Source organism: Balaenoptera borealis (genome assembly GCF_965194805.1).
Source record: "Balaenoptera borealis genome assembly, chromosome: 14".
Taxonomy (NCBI): domain Eukaryota; kingdom Metazoa; phylum Chordata; class Mammalia; order Artiodactyla; family Balaenopteridae; genus Balaenoptera; species Balaenoptera borealis.
Window position 1 is genome coordinate 28,586,054 of NC_138875.1, and position 24,402 is coordinate 28,610,455.

Genomic DNA, 24,402 nt, shown 5'->3' on the forward strand with positions numbered 1-24,402 from the left:
TGTGCAGCAGACCCAAATTTGCAAGGAGATCTGTTTTCATTTGGTTTCTACCTCTCTGTAAACTAGTGAACGCAACGTGCCAAAGACGGCGGACTGCTGAAGGGCAGGGCCCAGCAACCAAGTAAAAAGACAGTCCAAGTTTGAAGAAAACTCGGCCTTACCTGGAGATAAGGAGGAGTCATAGGAACTTCTCTCCTTGCGGTTCATCTTGAAGGCTTGGATGTCCTTTTCCCTGTACGTCCCAAAGCCTTCATAGCTCCTCCTTTTACTCCCACTCACATCACTGTCCCACTTGTCGTTCGGAGGGTTCATCTCACTGAACACATCCAGGCTCTCTGGTCTTGCACTGCTGCCGTCCCCGCCATTGCCAGAGTACCGTTTTGTGCACGAGTCCACAGGCTCGCTGCTCAAGTCACCTTTGTCCTTGGCCTGCGTCCAATGCTGGGCATCAGAAAGTGACAGCGTAGACAGGGTGTCCACCTCAAAGTTGTTCTTGGACGCTTTGTGGCCGGCTTCACTGTGCTGGTGCTTCTGCTTCTCCTTATGCTTGTTTTTCTCACTCACAAGTGAGAGTTCTTTGTCTGCGCTGCTCAGCCGTTCGCTCAGGATGTGGCTGGAGAAGCCTGTGGCTTTGCCTGCAAAGAGACCACTCAGGTTGTCGTGGGTCCCCAGGAGCCGGTCTTCCTTGTGCTTATGCTTGTGTTTGTGTTTCCTCTTGTGGAGCCGACCACTGGACAGACCGGCACTGCCCACCTTGGGAGGATTCAGGGATGGCTGCCTGTCACCGAGGCCCATGCCCACGGGCCCCTGCAGGTGCACTCCATGCTTTGCTTTATGCTTAGCCGTACCAGACATCTTCACATGGGAGCTTGTGTGAAACTGAGGTGGTGGCACTGTTGGCCTCATGAATGGGGACGCTGCTCCGAGCGTGTGCGACAGGTACAGAGGAGCTGGGTACTGACTGTAATAACCAAGGTTCATCATAGGCATTGATGTGTAAGGCATTCCATAGGGTGCATAGTAACTTCCACTGGGAATAGGGTAGCTGAACCCTTGTAAAAAAGGCACCTTCGTCATGGTGTCATTGGTTTTTGCAGGCCTACCACGCTTCTTCTTTGACTTTAAGTCTGAAGTCCTACGAAGATAGAGCAACGGGTCATACTGGATATATGGCACCGGGTAATAGTGATCAAAATTAATCCGAAAAATGCTGGGATATGGATTCTCATGGTAAAAAGTATAACTCCGGTGAGAGATCCTGAACACTTGGAACTTGGTGATGAGCTCTTCCAGGTCTGCCAGAAACTGGAGATCATCACGGTTTTGCAGGCTTTTCCGTTTCCTCTTGTGCTTTGGCTTCTTGAGGCTTTCGTGGGCCAGAAAGTTGTCCACAATGAGATGCTTCTGCCGGTGGCCATGCCGGTTCTTTGTGCTGGTGTCAGATGGGATGGCCTCCGGGTTGTCCAGGGAGCAGAAATCAAAAGAGTACCTCCGTCGGGATTCGGAACTCTTCTCTGCTTGGTCAGACGTGCTGTTGTTGTCTGTCCCAATGCCACTGTCACTCGGGATCGTCTCCTCACTGTGGGACTCGCTCACAGGGGACAGTGTTATCTCCTTGAGTGACCCGATCTCGCAAAGGTGTGAAGGGGAGTTGGCCATCAGCCTGGGTGGAGACAGCTTCCAGGTCCCACTATGGATTCCCTTTTGGGTTTTGGTTGGAAGAGCACTGATGGGCTGGAGATTTGGCATAGTTTTCAACTCTGAAAAGTTGGTTTCAGTGCTGGCGGGGCTCAGGTTGCCATTGGACCCACCTAACTGTGTCGAAAGTGGGTGCATAGCTGCTGGTGAAGACGCCACAAGTGACTGAAAGTTGGAAGGCACGACGGGAACATCCGGCTGGCTAGAAACTGGCCTCGGGTGCTTGATGGCTGTTTTGGGTTCTTCGGATGGGGGTGGCAGCTCTGCCCTTGGCTTCCTGCCCCTCTTCTTGCCAATGTAGATGGTGCCCCTCTTACTGACATTTATCTGCTTGCCCAATTTGCTCTCGATTGCTGCTGCCCCAGGGCTGGTCTCTGGGGGAGCTTTGGCCTTCAGCGCAATGCTGCTGGAGCAGGACAAGATCTGGTTCAAGATATTTTTCCTTTTGAGTGTTTTCATCTTATTGATAGTTTTGATGGTCTTCTTATCCAACACCCCAAGCTTTCCAACTTTTTTGTGAAATTTCATCTCACTCATGGGTTTGTCCTCTCCTGGCACTAATTGGGCCAACTTAGCTAAACTACGTCGTCTCTTTCTTTTCTTGGTTCCGGGAAATTCCCGGCTGATGGGACTGACTGGACTGGTGGAAGTCCCCTCGTGAATCGTCTCAACCGTGAGCAAAGGCTGCTTCTTTGGTCGTCCCCGCTTCTTTTTTACCGGCGTGATCACAGTAAGACTGTCTGTGTTGGTGTACAGAGGGCTGGATGGGGTTATGGGGTAAGCAGATGGCGGTTCCACCATCAGTTTATCGGAGGTGGCCATGACTGCCTCCCGAAGGAGACTGGTGGGTTTTGGTTTGCTGCACGTCCACCTCCGTTTTGCAGCAAATTTGGGGTGCTGGATTTCTGGCAGCTTTCTTGGAGAGTGATCTGTGCATGTTGGAGGTGTCATGACCATGGGTGGCTTCCGCTGCTTAGATACACCTCCAGGGACAACTTTCTCAGCATTTCCACCAGTTTCAAGGCCAGCTGAGGGGGACTCATTCTCCATCATTTTACCCAACTTAGGGACACGGGGATCTTTCTTATTACCCTCGGGGTTGGAAAGTATCCTATTAACTACTTCGCTGCTCATAGTGATTCCAGAAGCCAGGGCTTTCTCTGGCATGATCTTTTCCACCACTGCTTTGATGGACTGTCTCTTTTTCCTCTTATGGCTGCTTGGATCTAGGCAGGGTGCCTTGATAGGGATAGTAATCCGGACATGGCTTGAGTCATTTTCAGGATTACTGACGGAACTCACATTCTGCCTGACTGGTGATGCCTCTTGGGCATTATCTGCAGAGTAGCCTTCCCTTTTCCCTTCTGTATTGTCAAATGCTTTCTGAGCATTCTTGACCCAGTCTAGGTCTGAGTTTGGTATGGTTTGACTTATCACATCTTTTTTACTGGACTTTTTCTTGCTGCCTATAGTAGTAGGTGGTTCTGGGGGCTCCTTTGCACCTCCTCCATCTTGATCTACCAAGGGCTGGAGCCCACTGCACTCAGCAGAGGTGCTGGGTGGAGCTGGTGAGCTGTGGTTGCTTGGAGATGGAACCACACCTCCCAAGAGCAGATCTTTGCTACTGTTGGACAACTGACTCCATGTGCTCCCTGCACTGCCCTTCTTACCCTGGGCCTTTGCAAAGGAAGCCAGGGGCTCAAGAGCTGGGATCTTGCTGGTGCTTGCAGTTTCTCTGCCAGACTCTGTACTGATGAAGCAATTCTGAGTGGTAGGTCCATTGTCAGAGTTGGTGGACCAGTCCACGTGGTTCTGGCTGCTGCTTTTTTGCTGGTGCTTTGGTTTTAAGGTGTCACCGGTGAAGTCCTGTGGGAGGCCTGGGTCATAATGGAGAGCTGAGTGTTTCTGTGGCCGCTCATAAACCTAAGGGTGGGTGGAGTGGAGAAGGAGAGAGAGAGAAACAGAGATCAGCATGTTGAAACTATTTAAAATTTAATGTCAAAAGGCTTAATTATTCAAAAGTTGGAAACAGACACCTTTAATTCCAGAAGGCTTTGTGAAGGTTTTTTTCAATTTCTTTAGTAAAAATACATTGTGTTGATTTTGAACATTAATAAGGATGGTATAATCGCTGTCTTTCTCCCCCTAGATAACAAGAACTTTAACCTATCTTGGTTTAATGCAATCTCAGAATAAGAACTGTTTAGAGTCAGGAGGGCCCCTAAAGGTCCCTCAGTCCAATGCTTCTATTTTCCAAGTGAAGACGCTAAAACTTCAGCCATGGAGAGTCCTGCCCAAGGTGGCAGAGTTCAGGAGAGCATCTGAACTTCCAGACTCGCTGCACTCGTTTCCCTAACTCCAGCTGCAGCTTATTTTTGCCCCAGCTTCTTCTCAAACACACATCTTTCCCTTTCTTCTGCCTACTGCAGTTCATTTCTGTTTGGAGTTTATCCTGGAGTTCAGCATCTCTGCACTCTAACAAGCAACTCATTAGGAACCACTGCAACAAGGAGAAAAAGCACAAGTTGAGGAATTAAGGGGGGGAAGTTTGATGACTGCGTGGGGAAAAATGGGCCAGTCAAGGGCATAGAGAAGAAATGAAAAGAAGGAAAGAAACATGGAAGAGCCCTCAAATCTCTGCCGACTCTAGGAGTGGTGCGTGTTTGGGAGTGAGCCCGCTAAGACATCCTTAAGCCCACATTAGGCCCTGACTACTCTCTTGAGAAAATGTGTGGATATTCTCAAAAGGAACCTTGAAAAAAGAAAAAAAAGAAAAAAGAAAAAGAAACAAGTCTCCTGGACAAATGTGCCAGGAAAAAAAATCATTATCATTCAAGATCACTCCATTGGACTTTGTCAGCTGTGTTTTTCCCTATATTGGCTCTACATGAATGTCTTCATACTTTGCACCTTCCTTAGACCAACTCTTCAGCCAGCAAAGGCAGAATGTGTGCTAGAGACACAACATATTCAGCGTCTATAAACTCACAAAGGGAATGGATAGTGAACACACTGTTTTGAGATATTAAGCTATTTTTAATATAGATATGTTCACATTGTTCCAGATAGATTTTAAGCCAGGCTACCAGTACAAAGAAAGCAGTCTTTAAAGCTTATTATAAGTCCTGTTTTATACACAGAGGATGTATTTCCCTAAGATTTGTTAAAGAAGGGAAAATATTAGTAAATTAAGAAAGCTTTGATAATATCCCAACTAAGAAATATATGATGATGACTTAGTGAATTTAGGAAGTTTTAACCTATAGTATGTATCTGTCTGTTTACCTGTCTGTGTATGCATGTATCATAGGTGTCTATCTAGCTGCCTAGCTAGCTAGCTATATATCTATCACCTATCACTTCTCTGTCTTTTGTCATTGATGCTATAGGATTTATGCTTTATTAGAAAACATCTCTTATCGTCCCTGTTAAGAGTCAAAACGCAGATGGCAGAAAGAATTATGGGTAAAATTCAATATAGTAAAGCAACCAGGGTTTCATTCACACCAGTTCCTGGAATCCCTAGGGTTATTTTCTGCCTCCCTGATTTTGTGAAATCCTGTTTATACTTCCAATATTGAAGTGTATTTTTTAAGAATCATGAGAGAGCTTCCCCAAGCTAAGCCTGTTAAGTGCCCAGGAGAAAATTAAGAAAAAAAAGTATTTAATTTTTTCTTCATCTTGCAGTTTATAGTAGAGACACTGCCATCATCAACGTCTAGAGAACTAATCCTGACACTTGACTTTGGCCGCTAAGTATTACTGCTGTGGACATAGGCTCCATCTCATTTTTGGCAAAAATAGAGAAATCTTATTCATGGTATAAAATAGTAAATTCTACTTATCTTTTATGAGTCAGGGCTTTGTTAATTTGTCATTTGTGCTTTGGATTTTAGTTGGCACTATGTGTATACTCACAGGATGACAGGCTAGAAGAGGGCTTGGAAACAAAATTTCCCACTTCTTTGGGTGACAAAATAATTGGTTGCTCACACTAGAACATTCTAGAGAGTTAGTGGTAGTACTTAATAAAAATTGTAGGACAAAAGTTTTAAGTTGTTTTGGACCTGGGCAAAACAGCACTCATAGCCACCCTCTCACCTCTACCCTTGTCATCAACCCCTCTCCACTTTTCCAGATCTGTATACTGAAGTACACAGAGGGGCTTCGTGGTAAAGCTGGGATCTTCACCCCTAATTCCCATCAGTTTTTCCCTATTGCTCCATCTTCTTATTCTTGGCAACTAGTAGAGTCCTTCATTAACTTTTCTTTATGTTCTAATCTCAGCTCAATCTTAGTGAGGCCCCCTACCTTATAGAAATACTCCTATTATAAGTTTTCATGAAACCATGTATCTCATCTTTGTTGTACTTATCATAGTTTTAAATTTACATTTGATTTTTGTACTAATTGAATTAATGACTGTCTCCCTTTCTAACCTGTATACACCATCACAGAGATACCAAGTACAGTGCCTGGCAAATAGTAGGCACTCAATAAACATTTATTGAATAAATGAAGGAACATCCGTTTTACTATGGGTATTCCATTTTGTCATTAGTGAGATTAATGACCTGTATATTGCAACATATTGTCTGCAGACACTGTTACCTCCTTCAGCCTAATTTCTTATGCCATTCCTTCTGCATGCACCATTGTCTCTCATGAAGACATCTATCACAATCCTTGTAATGCGATGTGCCATTTATTTGTATACTTTTCTGTCTCCCTCTCCTGGACTGTAAGTACTTTGAGGTCAGAGACACTCATTTATCCTTTTATCTCCAGTATCTATTACAAAGCAAACCACCCAGAAAGTTCTCAATAAATGTTTGTTGAATGAACAAACAAAATAATATTTAAGATGTCTATTACCATGACAAAATATATGGCTGCACACAAAAGACAATAAGCCACCAATCACTCATTTCATAATGGCTCATGATGAAACTGGAGGGCTCAGATGCATTACATGTTGAACAAAAGATCGTTCCCAAATACTTAAGGACTAAAGGCACTTGCAAGGTAACTCTCCTTCAGCGCAATTTTTACTGTTAGTTCTTTCTCATCTCCCATTAATTGTTTCATTTTCCAATTAACTCTGCTTCTGGGGAAGCCCATGTGACTGTCAGGAGGGTGGATTTCACTCTGGCAATTGAAAGGTGGGGCCTGCTCACTTACACTAAGGGCAGACCAGCTGAAAGTAAGCAGTTAAGCATGCCTGGTTCCCAGTGCCTCCATCTGGACACTGCCTGATCCCATTGTTTCTACCATTTCAGCTGCAATTTGCCCTGCTGGGAGAGCTTGGCAATCAAAGGGCAGGGTTGACAAAAGGGAAGCACAACAAAAGATCAGCAGTAATAGGGGGGAAATGGTGCTCTAAACCCAGCGCTCAGACGGCTGCAGTGAAGGGGCAAAGAGGACTGAGAATGAGTGCTTTTTAAGGGGTCCAGGAGAACAAGGCTTCCTTCCAGCAGTGGCTGATGGCTATATCTCGTTGCATTTCACAAAATCCCATTTCTTCATCTGTCAGCCATGACAGATTGTATACACAATGATGAGACTGTCAGTTCCAATATGCCCTTCACTGAGAACTGAGCACTTACTCCATTGAGACAGAGCCGGACATCGCAAAACAGGCTCCCAGCTCAATGCAGGGGCAAGCGAGCTCTCCCTCCCATCCTTCTCCAGAGGTCTGGGGATATTATTTCATATAGGGGGCTTTGACTTGGGGCTTTATTAACCCACATAGCACTTGTTTCCGTTTCCCCTTTAGATTTTTCTGGGGGATCAGACCTGAATCTTTTATGGACTTTATACTACCCTCAGCCCCTAGCAGGGCTATCTCTGAAATGGTTAGCAAATAAGGGAATAGCTGATGAGATTCTACATTGGGCCAGATTATTTTTATGGAAAACTTTTAACACCGTCAAGCTCAGCATGTCTCTTTGAAACCGTGAACCTCAGATTGGGACTTGAACCCACATGCCGGAACTCGAACCCAGCCTAAATCCAGATTGGGACTTGAAGCCATGCGGCCAGGACTCGAACCCAGCCAAAACCCTGATTAGGGCTTGAACCCAAATGGCTGGGACTTGAACCCGGCCAAAACCCATGGTCTTCCAACTGAGATCACACACCTGGTTTCAGGACTTAATGAAGCTCAGATTCTTGATATCTCATCGCAGAAAGAATTCAGTGAGAGACAAAGTGACAGGTAAGAAGTGGATTTATTTAGAGAGAAACACACTCCACAGACAGTGTGGGCCATCTCAGAAGGTGAGAAAGGCACCAGGGTATGGGGTTGTCAGTTATTACAGGGGTGGGTAATTTCATAGGCTAATGAGTGGGAGGAGTATTCCAGCTATTTGGGGAAGGGGCGGGGATTTCTAGGAATTGGGCCACCCCCCACTTTTTGATCCTTATGGTTGGCCTTGGGAGTGTCATGGTGCCTGTGGGTGTGTCATTTACCTTGATGATGTGTTACAGTGAGTGTATACTGAGGCTCAAGGTCTAGTGGACAAGTCGACTTGTCTGCCATCTTGGGCCCATTTGGTTCTAATCAGTTTATGTCATGTCCTCGGGCTATGTCATTCTTTCAAAGGTTGTGCCCTGCCCCTTTCCCTCCAGTTTCATCTTGGCTGCTTCCGCAGCCCCGCAAATTGATTGATTGTTTGTGGAACTCACAGTCATTCTGAAGGTATGGCTTACTTTTTATAAGAGCAGTGCTTTCCATGCACCTTGAGCCTAGGCCAAATATTCATCAGGGAAACACCATTCTGAAAACACTAGACAGATTTCTCTCCTACAGGATGTGTTTATGGAAGGAAGTCCTTCAGTAATGTGAAGAACTATTTTGTAAAGTAGATAACTATCTCCTCCCCCACAACCAACGTATAAATTGACTTATACAGAATTTAAATTTTGTACAAGTCAGATTTCTTTTTAAAAAGCACTTTATTTTTACATAATTTTAAAAACAAGCATTAAATCACTGCATAAAAACTTAAAAGTCTATGAAAATGAAAGAAAGGAAGTCACCCAGCCTTATCTCAGGCTTATCTAAAGCAAGTTTTGTCACATTGAGAGGACGACATGACAATTTGGGTCTGAGAAAAATCATATAACTCATCAAAAATCAAGCATGACTTTGTGGATGATAAACTACTCTTTTGGGTTAGCTGTGTTTGTGCTACTTTTGACAGCAATAATTTAAATTTACTGTTTGTGGGATATTTTGCTTTACATGAACAGGAAAATGTGCCTGGGTATGAAGGAATGAGGGGAGCTTTATCTCTTATTTTGGCACCTGGTACTTCTCGAGATGTGGTCCTAGATCCCTGTATCAGAGCCACCTAAGGTACTGGTTACTAATACAGATTCCTAGGCCCCACTACAGATAGGCTCATTCACCATTTCCCAGGGTGGGACCAAGGAATGTGCATTTTAACGTGCTCCCCAGATAATTCTGATATATAATTGAGTTGTAAAACCACTTATCTAATGTTTTAACACCATAATTCCTCTGGGGTGGGGCTCTCCTGTGGTTGCTGTGACATTTGCAACACTTTTTGGTGGTAAATATGCAGAGCAAACCACCACAGGCCTGTTAGGATATGTAATTTGGCACCACTGAGTATTCCTGTTTTGCTCTCTGAACTCTTTGTAATTTACATAGTAAGAAACTCTAACACAGTCCATCCTCTGTTTAGGTTTTCCAAGTACACTGCATGGTGGGCAGAGGTCAGTTATATGGGTGGATGAAAATACTGTCCTCCCAGAAAGAACTAGGCATGCAGGGGTTCATGACCTCCCACCCTGGGATTTCTATTTCCCCAACTCATCCAAGCCAATCCCCAGAGCTCTGGGGAATCTTGGCATTCCACCCCTGAGTCTTGAAGCAAGTGCTCAAGCCTGAGCAAGAGCTGAGTGTGGGAGAAAAGGAATGCAGCCACACACTGTCTGATTAAAGGTTCTCAACCCTGGCTGCATGTTAGAATCATCCAGGAAGCTTCATAAAGAACACCATAGCTGGGATCTGATCCAGACCAATTAAGTCAACATTCTAGAGGTGGGACCTGAACAGTAGTACATTTTTCAAAGCTCTCAGTTATCCCAATGTGCAGACAGAGTTGAGAACCACTGGATTATATCAAAGACAGGGGTCTGGGTTAGGGACTAAAGAGGCTCTGATATTATCAGGAGATGTTCCAGCTCAGTGGTTTTCAAATGTGTTCCACAGAGTCCTAGGATTTTGTAAAGACATTTCTGAACTGTAGCCAGTGGATTGGGCAACAGACAAGCTCCATTCTTTTAACCCCCAATTGAACAGAGCAGCCTTGCAAAGGATTTCATTAAAGAGAAAGGAGGTGGAGAGAGATGGTTCTGTCACTTAAGAAAAGACTGAAAATTACCATTTAGGCTCATGAATAGGAGGAATGCACATGCCAACTTCCATTGAAATTGCTCTCAAAGCATCCCTCCTCAGCCCAGTTCGTTCCTGCATTTGCTAATGGTAGGTAGAGAAGAATGTCACTAAGTTCCCTATTTGAACCATGGCTTTATGATCCTCTGATTCCATAGAATTCCATGAATGTCTGTATCCTTTCAAAATTCATACGTTGAAATCCTAACTCCCAATGTCATGGTATTAGGAAGTGGGGCCTATGGGAGCACAATGTGATTAGATCATGAGGGTGGAGACTTCATGAATGGGGTTAATGCTCTTATAATAAAAGAGACCCCAGAGAGCTCACTTGTCCTTCACCATGTGAGCACACAGAGAGAAGACGGCCATCTATGAACGAGGAAGCAGGCTCTTGCCAGACACTGAATCTGCCAACGCCTCGCTCTTGGAATTCCCAGCCTCCAGAACTGTGAGAAATAAATTTCTGTTTTTACAAGCCACTCAGTCTATGGTATTCCGTTATAGCAGCCCAAACAGACTAAGACAATGGAACACAGAAAAGCCCCTAAATGGACATGAAGTTTCCAGTTACATATATACAGTCCTCATTTCCTGTCACATGAATTGCCCTGGGAAGTTACCTTAGTGTGGTTCCCATAGGAACCATTCCTGATTTGCTATTTGGGGGCTGTGAGTGATATTAAAGCACTCCTTTTATTGGGGTTGATAACAGCTTACACAAATACAGAGGCCACTATCATATGCTTCCTTGAGTACACAGTAATTCTGCATAATTAATGATTGCTGACTTGGTTCCAACCATAATGGTATTAATAGATATTAGACTTAACTTTTCTATGGAAATAAACATAAAACTATAAAATACATGAAGCAACTATTTTCAGGCTTTGAGCAACAGGTAATAAGGGCCGTGATTTTAGATAGAAGGAAACTTAAGAGGCTCTGCCATATCCCTAGTTTTCTGCCCAGGAGAACTTTCTAAACCTGGGCACAGGGAAGTGGAACCCAGAGAACTATAATTTCACTGGATAGAGGAAACAGAGATTATAGTTTGAGACTTTTGAGGGGACTAGAATTTGGGGGACAGAGTACCTGAGAAGAGGGAGCTATGTAGAAAAGGAATCCTAGAAACCTTAATAGAAATTCCCTATGTCTTTGGCCAAACTTTAATCTGCACTTGAGGGCAAGATTCCATGAAGCATAGCAGATATTTGCTACTGGGGGCTATAAGCCGAACATAGAGCCCTAAGGTCACATAATATTGGGCAGTGTTGGATTTCTGACTAGCCAGAATGGGGAGACTTTAATAAATATCCCAGACGGTCAGTTGATATCCCAGAATTGGTACTCCTTAAGAGTAGGATTACTCGAGCCCTAGAATAAAAGCTAGCAAAGTCTAAAAAGAATTCTTAATAAGATAAAGCAAATCTGCCAGTAAATTAACTACCAATCAGAACAAAAGTCAAACTCTTTAAAGGAAAACAAACAAAGAATTATTAGACAAACACTGAAGCAAGTATGACACACACCCAGGAGGGTAGATATAGATCCAAGGCCCTCAAAACAGCCATTATAAAGATGGTCAAGTAGTAAGGAAAAGATGGGAATAACTGATGAACATATGGGAAATCTCAGCATAGAGATGGCAACTATACCAAAATAACAAAATGAAATTCTAAATTGGAAAAATACAATAACTGAAATGAAAAATTCTCTTGATGGGCTTAATAGCATACAAGACACAGTAGAAGAGAAGCTTGGAGAACATGAAGAAAAGACAGCAGAAATTATCCAAATTGAGGGGTGCGTAGGGTGGGGGAGGGAGATTGAAAAACAAACAAACAGCACTTCAGTGACCCAAAGAAAAGTATCAAGTGGTCTAACATACACATAATTAGAATCCCAGTAGAGAAGAGAGAATAATGCATGTGGATTCACATAGCTAAGAATCTCAACAAATCCCAAGCAGAATAAGCACACAAAAAACTACATCTAAGTACATTGTAAACAAACTGATGAAGTCCAAAGAGAAAATGTTAAAAGCAGCCAGAGAAATAAGACACATTATATACAGGGAAAAATAATGTCTGATTTTTATCAATAAAAATCAAGCCAGAAGACAATGAAATAATATCTTTAAAGTATTAAAATGAAAATAAAGTCAATTTAAATTTCTCTATTCCATGAAAACATTTTTCATATATGAAGGCAAAATAAAGATATTTTCAGATAAATAAAAAGTGAGGGAATTCACTGCTGGTAGACCTGAATTACAAGAAATGTAAAAGGAAGTTCTTTAGGCTAAAGCAAAATAACACCAGATAGAAACTCAGATCTACATGAATGAATGAAGAACATGGAAATGGTAAATATGTGGGCATATATACAACATCTTATTCTTGGTCTTAAAATCTTCAAAAGGCAACTGACTGCTTAAAGTGTAAATAATAACAGTGTATCATGAAGCTTATGACATTTATAGAAATAAAATGTACAATAATAAAACAAAGAGCAAGAGAAGGTATATGGAAGTATATGCTTGTAAGGTGCTTATATTTGAACAGATGTAATATTAGATTAAAGTAGATGTGATACTTTAAGGGTGCATACTGTAATCACCAGAGCAACCACTAAAAATAAAACAAAGTTGTATATCTAAAATGCCAATAGAAGGAAACACACGGAACACTAAAAAGGCTTGATTTGTCCAAAGAGGGTAGAAAAGGAGAAAAAAGAATGAAGATAGATGGGAAAAACAGAAAACATATAGTAACATGGTAGACTTAAGCTCAACAATATAGGTAATTAACTCTAAATATACTAAACAACCCCTCCCCCCAACAAACGAACAACAGAAAACAAAGCCAGACCAAAAAACAGGTGGTAGATTGTCAAACTGAATAAAAAAGTAAGACATAACTATATGCTGTTTACAAGAGATACACAATAAATATTGGGTTGGCCAAAAAGTTCGTTCGGGTCTTTCGTAACATCTTATGAAAAACCCGATTTAACTTTTTGGCCAACTGTATACAAAGATAAAGATAGCTTAAAAGGATGGGAAAAGACATACCACACAAACACCAAATTTTAGAATGCTGGAGTGAATAAATATAGTGCAAAATGGGCTTCAGAACAAAGAGTATTACCAGAGGTAATCAGGGACATTTCAAAATAAGAGAGTCAATTCATCAAGAAACAATAATCCTAAATTTGTTTGCACCTCGTAACATATACTTGGATCAAATGCTTGAATCAAAAACTAAGAGAATTAAAGAAAGACATAGCCAATGACACAATTAAAGGGATTTTAACATTCTTCTTTCAGTAATTGCTAGAGCAAATTGACTAAAAAAAAAAAAAATCAGAAAAAATATACAGAAGATTTGATCAATGCTCTCAACGAACTTAACCTCACACAACTGCAAAATACCTTCACCAAAATATGCTGGATCACAAAACAAGTAGGGGTGGATAGGGAGCACATGTCAATGTCCTCAAACATTGTTTGTCAGCAAGAAAATGCCAATTAAAACCACCATGAGATACCACTGAACACCAAGTAGGATAGCTAATATTAAAAATATTGACGATAACCAGCATTGATAAGGGTATGGACAACTGAAACTCTCAACTCTCATCCATTGCTGGAGGTAGTACAAAATGGTACTACTTTGGAAGCTGTTTTGGCCATGTCTTATTTATTTATTTACATCTTTATTGGAGTATAATTGCTTTACAATGGTGTGTTAGTTTCTGCTTTATAACAAAGTGAATCAGCTATACATATACATATATCCCCATATCTCCTCCCTCTTGCCTCTCCCTCCCACCCTCCCTATCCCACACCTCTAGGTGGTCACAAAGCACCGAGCTGATCTCCCTGTGATGTCTTTTAAAGCTAAATATACACTATGACCCAGCAATTCCACTCCTGTGTATTTACCCAAGAGATGAGAACAAGTATCCACAAACAGACTTTTACAGAAACTTTATAGCAGCTTATTCAGAGTAGAAAGCACCTGGAAACAGCGTAGGTGTCAATCAACAGAAGAACACACAAACTCATCAATACAAAGAACAAAGTATGGATATATTCCACAATATGGATAAGTCACACACATGAAATTATGCTGAGTGAATAAAGCCAGACTCCAAAAACGTACATACTGTATGATTTCATTGCATAAAGTTCTAGAACAGGTAAAACTAAACTATTATGATAGTAATCAGAACAGTGGTTGCTTAAAGGTTGGGTGGGAGTGGGAAAGGGCAAGAGGAAAGTTGCTGGGGGTAATACACGTATTTTGTATCAGGATAAGAGTGTGAGTTACACAGTATACATTTGTCAAAAACTCTTTGAACTGTATACTTAACATGTATACATTTCAGAATATGTAAATTTTACCTCAATTATGTAAAAGGAGAAAATACATCAAACAAAGATTACTAAGAGCTCTCTATATCACATGCACACTCACACAAATACACACACGCACACACCCCAAAACCACTCAGCAGAACTTAGTGACACTTTCTTTCCAATGAACACCTAGGCAGCCAACAACTCAGTGTTTCCCCTTCCCCAGGCCTCACTCTCCTCTTTGCTCAGGGACAGCTGAGGGAGTTGATCCCAGAACAATGGAGCCTGAATCAAGGAGACAGGTGCCTGTGGCTTCTTGCAGGCCCCATTCTCTCCTTTCCTCATCCTTGGTGGCTTCCCTGACCTGGGCCAACAGGTAGAAAGGTGAAGTCCCCCTCCACCCCAGCCACAAATCCACCTTCCTTGAGGTAAGAAGGAAGCTTGACAAGAACCTGCTCACAAATCAGTTAACACTGCCCCGCCTCCTCTGTAAATCATGTGAGATCCATCTGGGTAATGACTCCTCCAGTGTAATTCCCTATTAAGAGGCTTTATCTGGAGAGATAAGCAGCTGGTTTCCGTGTCACTAATTGCTGTCTGCTGTGATTTTAAAACATCTGCACCATTGTGCTCTTCATTTTCATATTCTAATCACCCTGAAACTTGAAAAAGGTACATCATTGATTGTTTCTATGGGTTAATTAGTACACAGTCTCCTTGTAGAGACAATTTAGAGGCAGCCAGAACCTCAATCAGGAAGTTTGTTTTAAAAATTAATAACATTGGCGGTGGCTGGAGGGACTGTCACGTTCAGGGACATATCAGGGCTCTCCTGGTGGGGGAGCCACGCTTTGTTATGCTCCAAAGAGGAGGGAAGCCAACAGGGCAGGGGGCAGGGGAGCGGGGAGCAGCAGTAAGTGCAGCAGCAGTGCGGACCCGGCCTGGTCCCCAGTGGACCCCACCACCGTCTCCACTGCCCTCCTCCTTGCTGTACCACCTCCACCTCCACTAGCCTGAGTCTCTTTCCCTGTCAGCACACATCAGGACTCTGATGAGGACTGAACAAAATACCTGAAGGTGAGAGGAATTTGTTAAAGCAGCAAGAGCATGAGAGATGATTTCATGTTTTAAAAGTCTGTTCATTGTTCCCTCCCCCTCCCCCCACCTCAAATGTGGGAAGGGGGCTATAGTATAAATGAAAGACCTGGACCATATAGAAGAATGACACTGGAACCCTGAGCTTCTCCAATTTAAATTGCACATGATTCACCTGGGGATCTTGTGAAAATGCATATTCTGATATAGAAGGTCTGGGATAGAGCTGTGATTCTGCATTTCTAACAACCTCCCAGGTGGTGTCCAAGGTCAACCATTTGAGATGTGCTGGCCCAGACCCTCTTTTCTCAAGCCTTTGACTGAGGTCACTATTCCTGAGATCCAAGGGTTAGCTGAGAGGCCGCAGTGTGGCGGGGAGGCTTGAGATCTATGCGAGGGTCTGAATCCCAGGACCACAATGCAGGACAAGTCCTGTGGCCTCTCCTATCTTAGCTTCTTCATCTAGAAATTAACAGCAGTATCCACGTCAAAGGGGAGTGAGTATTAGCAGCTGGTGAGCGTAAAGTATTTAACAGTGCCTGGCCCTTAGTAGGTACTATGTTACTATAGCTAAACTTTTGTATTGGATTTTTCAATAAACTACTTTTCTGAAAAGTAACATCCAGCAGAAATGGGGCAGAGGGTAGAGGCATTAACCAGGGAGCGCTTCACTTAAGCTCGGATGGTGTGTTTTTGCAGTCACTCATTCCAGAAGTCTGTCGCTACCCCCACCGCCACCCTCAACCTAACCCAATGTTCAGAGCTCAAGGTCTTCCTTCAGAGCCTCCCTGGGACCCACTTGACAATACAGAGTCACGGAGAGCTTACTTCTGCACAAAATACATTGCTCTATCTATTAGACACTGCTTTCCCATTTTGAGCTGAAGTTCTGTTTGCCCTTGGATTGTTCTGCCAAGCTGGGGAGACAAGCATCCCTGCAGGTGTTGGCCTGGATCTGAGGACCAGGTCCCTGTAACTGTGAGTGAACACACCCTTGGGAGGGAGTTCCTGGCAACCCCTCCTACAACTGTTCTTAGCAGGTCTCAAAGGGGCTTCCCCAGTGGGTCTGGAAATGTGCTATTGTTAGGGGAAAATGCTAAGAACTGGGCTTTCGTTTATGTGACATACAAATAGAAAAACAGCCTCTCAGCAGACGAGCTAGAAGTCAACTTAAGAAAATTTAGAGAAAGAGAGTAAATGGTGTGGAGCTGCAGGGCGACCACTTCAGAGGCAGCCATGGCGTAAGCTTGGTGGGGCTAATTGGAGTGCACATTGCCACATCCTTCTGGAAGGGACACGGAGGCCTCCTGATTGAGCCATTCAGGTGCTGAGAACTTGCTGAAGCAGAATCCCACCAGCAGTACCACCTCTGCCCTGCTCCAGCAAACAGGCTTTGCCCACCCTGCCCAAGTGTCTCTAGGCCTCCAGCTGGGTCCCAGGAGCCCCAAGGGACAGGGAACAGTCCTGGCCTGGGACATATTCTGTAGTGAAAGTCCTAAGCAACAGGAGCACACTGATCCTGACGATGAAGATGAAGCATCACGGAGCAACAGTTGGGTTTTAAAAATGTGTCAGCTATTCTCCATGTGGCCTATTCTTCAGGCCACTCCCTCAAAAAGGGAGGAAAAAGAACATGTTCTGTTCTCTTCTTCTTTGAGAATCAGTAGCATACGATGAAGTGGCAAACTAGCAGGGTGGAGTATTAAGGTCTGAATGTCACATCCACGAGAGAGGTACAAAACCTGAAGTGCATTCAGAGTGAGAACCAGAATGGCCCAGGATCTGGGAAGGCTATCTCCTAAAGAAAGCTGGATGAATAAGGGGAGTGGATGGCTAGTCTGGCCCCAAACAGGCCATTTCCCAAACCTGCCTGCAGGTAAGAACTACCAGTGGCCTCTGTTAAATTCACAGTTCACCAGGCCTCTCTCCTGAAAGTCTGGAGTCACGATTCAAGGCGAGTGTCCGGAGAGCCTTACTTCAGTCAAGCTTGGTAAACACTTGGTAACCTAAGGGCTTCTACATGGAAGGGGTTAAGAATTGTTCAGCTTTGTTCCAGGGTGGGGAGTAGCAGAGACCAGACAGGAAAGGGCCCAAAGATTATATCTAGCTTTTGCTTGTTAGAGGAAAAATCTTAAGATGGGAGAGGGTGGAGGAAAAGAAGTATTTTTTCCCTCTTTACCTCATGTTTCCTTTCTATAAATCCATTTTACTGAAAAACTGGTGCTTTTTTACCAGTAGAGCTAAAATAACCTTTAATTATAAATCAAGTCAAAAATGTCATGGAGATGCTGAATTAGCCTGCAAAACCAGCTTTTAAAGTTTCCCATAAACACTGCAAACTGCAGGCATTTGGTGCACCCTTCATTTCTCATGAGTCTCATTTAGAAGAAGGCCAGGAGGGCAGAGCGAAGGCAAGGGGCTAGCCTTGTGGGTGAGGGCTGAGACCCAGAATCATTCTTGCCCCTGGAGTGTGATCGTGTCCTAGGTGGCTGCCCACAGTGAAGTCCCTGGTGCGGCAATCACGTGGGTCTCTATGTCAATCAGTGTTGACCACCCTTAGAGTCTCCTGTTCAATTTGTGCTCTTGAACTTTCTCTAGGAGGCTTCCTGTTTAAGGTAGCATGGCATCTGTCACTTATGGATTGTCTTCTATCTTCTTGTGAGAGGCAGTGGAGCAGAAATGTGTAGCAGTGAGGAGCACAGACTCTTGAGCTAAGAAAACTGTATTAAAATCTTACTAGCTGTGTGACATTGGGCAAGTTGCTTAACCTGTCTGTGTCCCAATTTCCTTAGCTGCAAAACAGAGATGATAATACACTTACCTAGTAAGGTCAATAGGTGAATCAAATATGTCAGTCTATGTAAAGCACTTCGTCCAGTGCTGGGTGCACAGTCAAGGCTATTCCAGTGCTCACTATGCAGTGGAGAATCCCGAGGGCACGTTCAGAGTCAGGAATCAGAAGGAACTCAGTTCAAATCCTAGCTTTGCCTCTTACAACCTGTATGACCTGGGACTTGTTTCTTATCTTCTCTACTTCTAAAATGGGAGAAATAACATGCCTACCTAATAGTGTTGTTTTGAAAATTAAACATAACAACATTGGTAAAAGTGTTATCATAGAACACATTGTAAGTGTTCGACAATTTCCAGTTATTACTAATATTATAACTTTATAATTATTAATTATTTGGGGATGGAGAGGGTGGGAGGCAGGCCCAAGAGGGAGGGGATATAGGTATACATATAGCTGATTCACTTTATTGTACAGCAGAAACTAACACAACATTGTAAAGCAATTATAATCTAATAAAGATGTAAAAAAAATAAAATAAAAATAATTATTGGTATCACCCTCCCCCCCGCATCTGAAACTCAGTTGTCTAGTAAGAGGGGTCAGGACACATGCATCCTTTACTCCTAGTTATCCTCACAGTCTCCAGGTGAGAGTTTCAGCTCAGATTCCTGGGAGTGATGCCAGGTCTGGGAGGGTGTTTCTGATAACCAGAGCGACATGAACTAGTTTAAAGGAGAATCCAGCCCAAGCACACTCACTCATCATGATTCTGCAGAGTTATTCTGGGTCAAATGGCTTGGCCTTGATCTCTCCAGCTGTACCTGGTGCCTTCCTGGAGTGAATATATCTTATGGTGTCAATCGTCTAGAAGTTGTGAATTGGACACACATTCCCCATTGTCTTTGACTGTCGTGATTTAGCTTAATAGGGTTTCAGGCCCTTTCTGCACCAAACCATAGAGGGCAAAGCACTGTACAGAGTTCTTGTTGGGGGTGCTTTGGGTCGGGGTGCCGCCATGCACTAAATTCCTAAATTCATGGGGACAAAATGCACCCCTTACTACCTATGATGAATACCAGCACCTGTCTGTGGGCAGCTGGCATCACTGAAAGGTGACAGGGAAGTTTGGATGTAGGTTGAAAATCTATGTCTGCCTCCATTAGGTCAGGGTCTGATGTATCTGACTCAATTTATTCTGGAATCATTCATGAAGCAAATGTATATTTGGCCGGACTGCAGATGAGGTACGGTGCTCTCACAATCTTAGACCCTCTTCTCCTATTACAGAGGAAGACACTGAATCAGAGGACGAATGGATTGCTCAAACTCACACAGATAGTCATGGTCAGAGTTGGTCCAGAGTCTCCTGACTCCAATTTCCAGCTGCTCCTTCTATTCCCTTGTGAGAACCTTCTCCATTTAGGAGACGAGGTGCAAGGCACTGCGATGACATCCTCTGTTCTGACGTTACTCTCTGGGACCTGCAAGCTCATGCACTTCGCTGAACCTTGTTGCACCTGTTGGACCTACCCCCATAGCTCTGGATTCTTGAACATGCCTCCAAGGTGAGGTCAACCTGAAGCTTCTGTCCCAGCTTGGCTGCTGGATTATCTCTTTCAGAATTTGTGCCTGCCTTTCCCTCGGCTCCTTGTCAAGTTTGGTCAGAGAGCTTGGCCTTAATAATTCCACTTGCTCCTTAAGTGGGCCCATTCTCAGACACCCGCCTTGTCAATAACTGCTTTAATAGCAGTCACCTTGAGACCCTCTTTCCTTAGCCTACTGGCTTAACCATGTCTCAGGTCAGGTAATTCTGGGCTCGTTTTCAGCAATTCCCCACATGCAAGAAGAGACAGGGGATGAGGGACCTAGCAGAGCCCCTAGGAAACATCTCATCATTCAATGAGACTACTGCATCCCAGAGAGGGCAAGCATCTTGCCCCGGCACTTCCTGATGGTACGGCATTAACCATCAGGCAAAAATCATACAGTGAAAAGCTTCCTTCTGCGGCCTCATGGATGCTGAGGTATGCTACGTCTTTTTCTTCCTGGCTTTGCTGACTCTGCACCAGGGCATAAGGTTTTTAAAGACAAAGACGCATCCCATGTACAGCTGCAGGTCAACAGAAACTTACCTTCTATAACATTTACAGACTAATAGTGTCTTAGTCTTGCCTCTCCTTCATTCTAATGCTCCCCAAGCTCGCCACTGTTTCATTTCGTCTTTATTTAATTAATCGGGGTTTCAGCTTTCGCTCGACCCTTAACTAGTGGTGCAACCTTGGGAAGTAACCTGACCCTCTGGGTATCCATCCTTCTTTCTGTAATAGAGAAATGATCACCTGCTTGACTCTCCAGGTTGCCCTGAGGATCTACAGCATGTGAAAACATTCTGGAAACCATAAAGCACTATATACATGCAGGTCACTGCAGTTGTTTGTTATTGCTTGGTTGAGGACTCGTCTAACGATTTCAGAAAGCAAAGAATGCTGACCATACTCCCTGTAAAATCAGCATGAGGTGCAGGGAAAAGTTAAGATAAATTTTATATAATTTAAAAAATCATATTATTTCTATACACTTTCTAAGGACTTCTAAAATCTTACCACCCATCTTTCCATGTCTCAGCTGAAGGGGAGGGAGGGGAGAGGAAGGGAGGGAACAGAAAACACAAACAACAGCTCTCCCCACTCTGGCAATAAACTTCTAGCTCCAAAGCAGGTTTTATTTAGTGTGCCATAAAAACAGTCATTTCTCCCACCATAAAAGAAGCCTGACTACCCAGCCTCGTTTTTCTGCAGTTAGTCTGTGGGTTGAGTGGGTCCTAGTTCTGGAGCAGGCTACAGCCTGCCTTTCCTCCTCAAGCCTATGCTCCCTCCCTCACAGCCCTGCATATATCGAGAAATAAAAGGCAATTTTAAAGTATTTTATTACGTGTGAATTTACAGGGGAAAAACGTATATGTTTTTGGAGATGGAAGTAAGATTTAATTGTCCCTCTGTTTTATGGTTACTGCCTCATGGGTATGTACCAGATAGCCTGGGCTCTGTAGCTTAAAAAAAAAAAAAAATCCAGGTGAGATTGAGGCAATTTTCCCAGCCATTATACAGACCCTGGAAAGTTTAGGTCATTCTGGAGAAATAAAAAAAACGCACACAGGCTCAAGAAGGAAAGGAGCACAGTAGGTTCCCTAAGCTGCACCCACCTATCTCTGAACTTGTGTTGTGCTCTTCTCTCAAGGCCTTGGAGAGCTGACTGTGCTCCTCTGAATTACCCAGGAAAACACCTGACGCCATACACGAGGTAATTTACTGAATAGGTGCCTAAATGAATCAGTTCTCACGAGGAGTGAGCAATGTACTTTGGGAGTCTGTTTCTCACCAAATAAGCAGAGGAGTTAGCATTGAGACATCCCGGGGACTAACGCTGTTATTTCCAGGTTTCTTCTGAATGAACCCATGTCCTGCCAAGTGGGTGAAGTTGGCTCCTTGGAATTCAAGGGCAGTTGGAGACACAGTGGGCAGAAAGCATGAGGGTGAGCATCGGGAACCCTGATTTCTAGTGCATGCACTGCCCCTATGGGCCTCAGTTTCCCCATACATAAAACAAAATGGCTAGTGTGACAGAGGATGCCCAAGGCTTTTCTGGCTCAACCATCATAAACTCTAAAGTGCAATTATTTTTAATTTAGTATTAAACATGTAGAAGGAACCTCATTCTTGAAAGCCCTAAATACAGCTGAGGTAGTTTTCTCTCTCCAGCTATTTCTTATAGGGTTTGCCTGAGCTGATTCTACAAAAAAAACCCTAGGCTGTGGATGACATTTGATTCCCTGATCCCAAAGCCTGTTTATCAGTGGGAAGGACAGAGTGACAGGAGCCTGGGGAACTGGAAGCTCAGAGGTGCCTAATCTCCAACCTGGCAACATATATTAACTAGATGGCAGTCACCCTCTTAGTGTAAGTTGAAAGGAGGCCATAGTCTCCAGGGTCCCACATATACAACTGGGTCATCCTGGTTTTTCTATTTGTGTCTAACTACAACTAAATAAAAAGCATCCTTGCAGGGATTTCCTGAAAAGTAGAACATTTGGCAGGAGAAGGAAAAAAAGCCTGGAGAGTGGGTCTCCCTGGCAGTTACAGAGCTTCTATAAAAGCATCCCAACACCCTACTTTCTTAACCTTCAAACCACTACTTTGCTGGCTTATTTCCTTAAGGGTATCAAAGATAATTTCTTGTATCTTCTAGATTGTATTACTTCTTCCAGGCAGAATTAGGGCAAAGTGGAGAGGCATCATGGGTTTTAACTGATTGGTTATCTCAACTTCAATAACAAATTCTCAAAGCTTTGGCTAATTGTGGAGACTAAGGATTCAATCATGTCCATAGATGGAAGAGTAACAAAGCATATCAAGATAACTAGTGTTCAATGCTGAGGGCTCCATGCTCAATGGTGTGTCAAACAGTTATCTCTACTCAATTCTACCTTCAAATGTAGTAACCCTGACTTGTTAGCTGGCTCAAAAATGCATATTCTTGACCATAAGGATAATTAACTTAAAGGGCATGGTTGGCTCAGGACAAATTTATCCCAAGTAAATGACCAAATGATTGTGAGTCAATGCAAAGACTCAATGACATCAGACCTGCCTGTGTACTGCTGGTACACAGTGCAATGTTAAATCCCTGGTGATCTTGGGCACACTCTCTGAGCTCAGTTTATTCACCAGTTAAATAGGAATACTGTCCCTGCCTATCGAGTGCTCAGCCATACTGTGTAGGAGGAAAGGAGTTAATGTCACACAAATGGCATTGAGCTGAAATCTACATTTTCTTCTGCAGGGGAAGTTACATGCCCTTCAGATGTCCAGAGGGTCATACTTTTTGACTTTTAGTGATTCAGTTTATTCCCTGTATGTTTCCTCCAATATAAAACCATGTAGTCAGATGAAATGATCTCTAAAGTTATTCCCAGCACTGCCATCCTAGAAATCTATAACATCATGACACCATAGTTCCTTGCTACACACTAACCAACATGGCAGCTGGTCTATGGCAATTGGGCATGTGGCTCTTTTCAAGGTTGGGGTAATCCATGGTTTGAAGATCAACCTGTGGAATCTCTGAGCTCTGGGTCAATTACTTTCAAGAGGGGTCCCTAACACTCTTCTTCTCATCACTTGAAGGATACTGTCATCTCTGGTAAGTACCTATGCTAATGCTTCTGCTTCTCTGATATTTTATAACCAAAAGCATCTTAAAGCTAGAACATGTGCCATGTAATTAGATTTCTTTGCCTTACGGATACTGTGCCCCTTCAGCTTGAAAGAGAGGACACTTCACCCAGGGATGAGAGCTGAGCAATGCCGTGTGTCTCCTCACTAGGGTTCACACTTCAGCTAGGCAAGGGAAACACTGTCATTAAAACAGGGCCTTTGTCTTTTCAACAGCTGCTCCAAAGAACTGGAGAAAAGAGATTTTTAACTGGGCTACACAAAGCTAAGATTCTAAACCCAGTGACTTGGGGGAGGGGAGGAGGAGATAATTACAACAGCTCTTTATAAAGGTAATTTGCAACATCAACACTTTACATTCCAACAATGGCTGTAGCTCACATGGTAACACTTGATGGGGCAGAAAACATCTCTCTTCCTAGGATCTCAGTAAGGTTCACAGACACGGCTAGCACATACTTTACTATACATATGGAATCTAAAAAAAAAGAAATGGTTCTGATGAACCTAGGGGCAGGACAGGAATAAAGATGCAGATGTACATAATGGACTTGAGGACATGGGGGGGAGAGGGGGAAGGGGAAGCTGGGACGAAGTGAGAGAGTAGCACTGACATATACACACTACCAAATGTAAAATGGATGGCTAGTGGGAAGCAGCTGCATAGCACAGGAAGATCAGCTCGGTGCTCTGTGACCACCTAGAGGGGTGGGATAGGGAGGGTGGGAGGGAGGTGTAAGAGGGAAGGGATATGGGGATATATGTATACATATAGCTGATTCACTTTGTTATA

At 43.4% G+C, this 24,402-nt stretch overlaps 1 protein-coding gene across 6 annotated transcripts in view; it reads right to left on the reverse strand.

Annotated features, from left to right (window-relative positions):
• SETBP1 (SET binding protein 1) overlaps nt 1-24,402 on the reverse strand; it is a 383,472-nt gene that overhangs the window by 111,986 nt on the left and 247,084 nt on the right. For all 6 annotated transcript variants that reach the window (XM_082355670.1, XM_082355669.1, XM_082355668.1 and 3 more), the window contains one exon: nt 162-3,621. In XM_082355670.1, the coding sequence (XP_082211796.1) occupies nt 162-3,621 (3,460 nt within the window). The remainder of the gene's footprint in view (nt 1-161; nt 3,622-24,402) is intronic.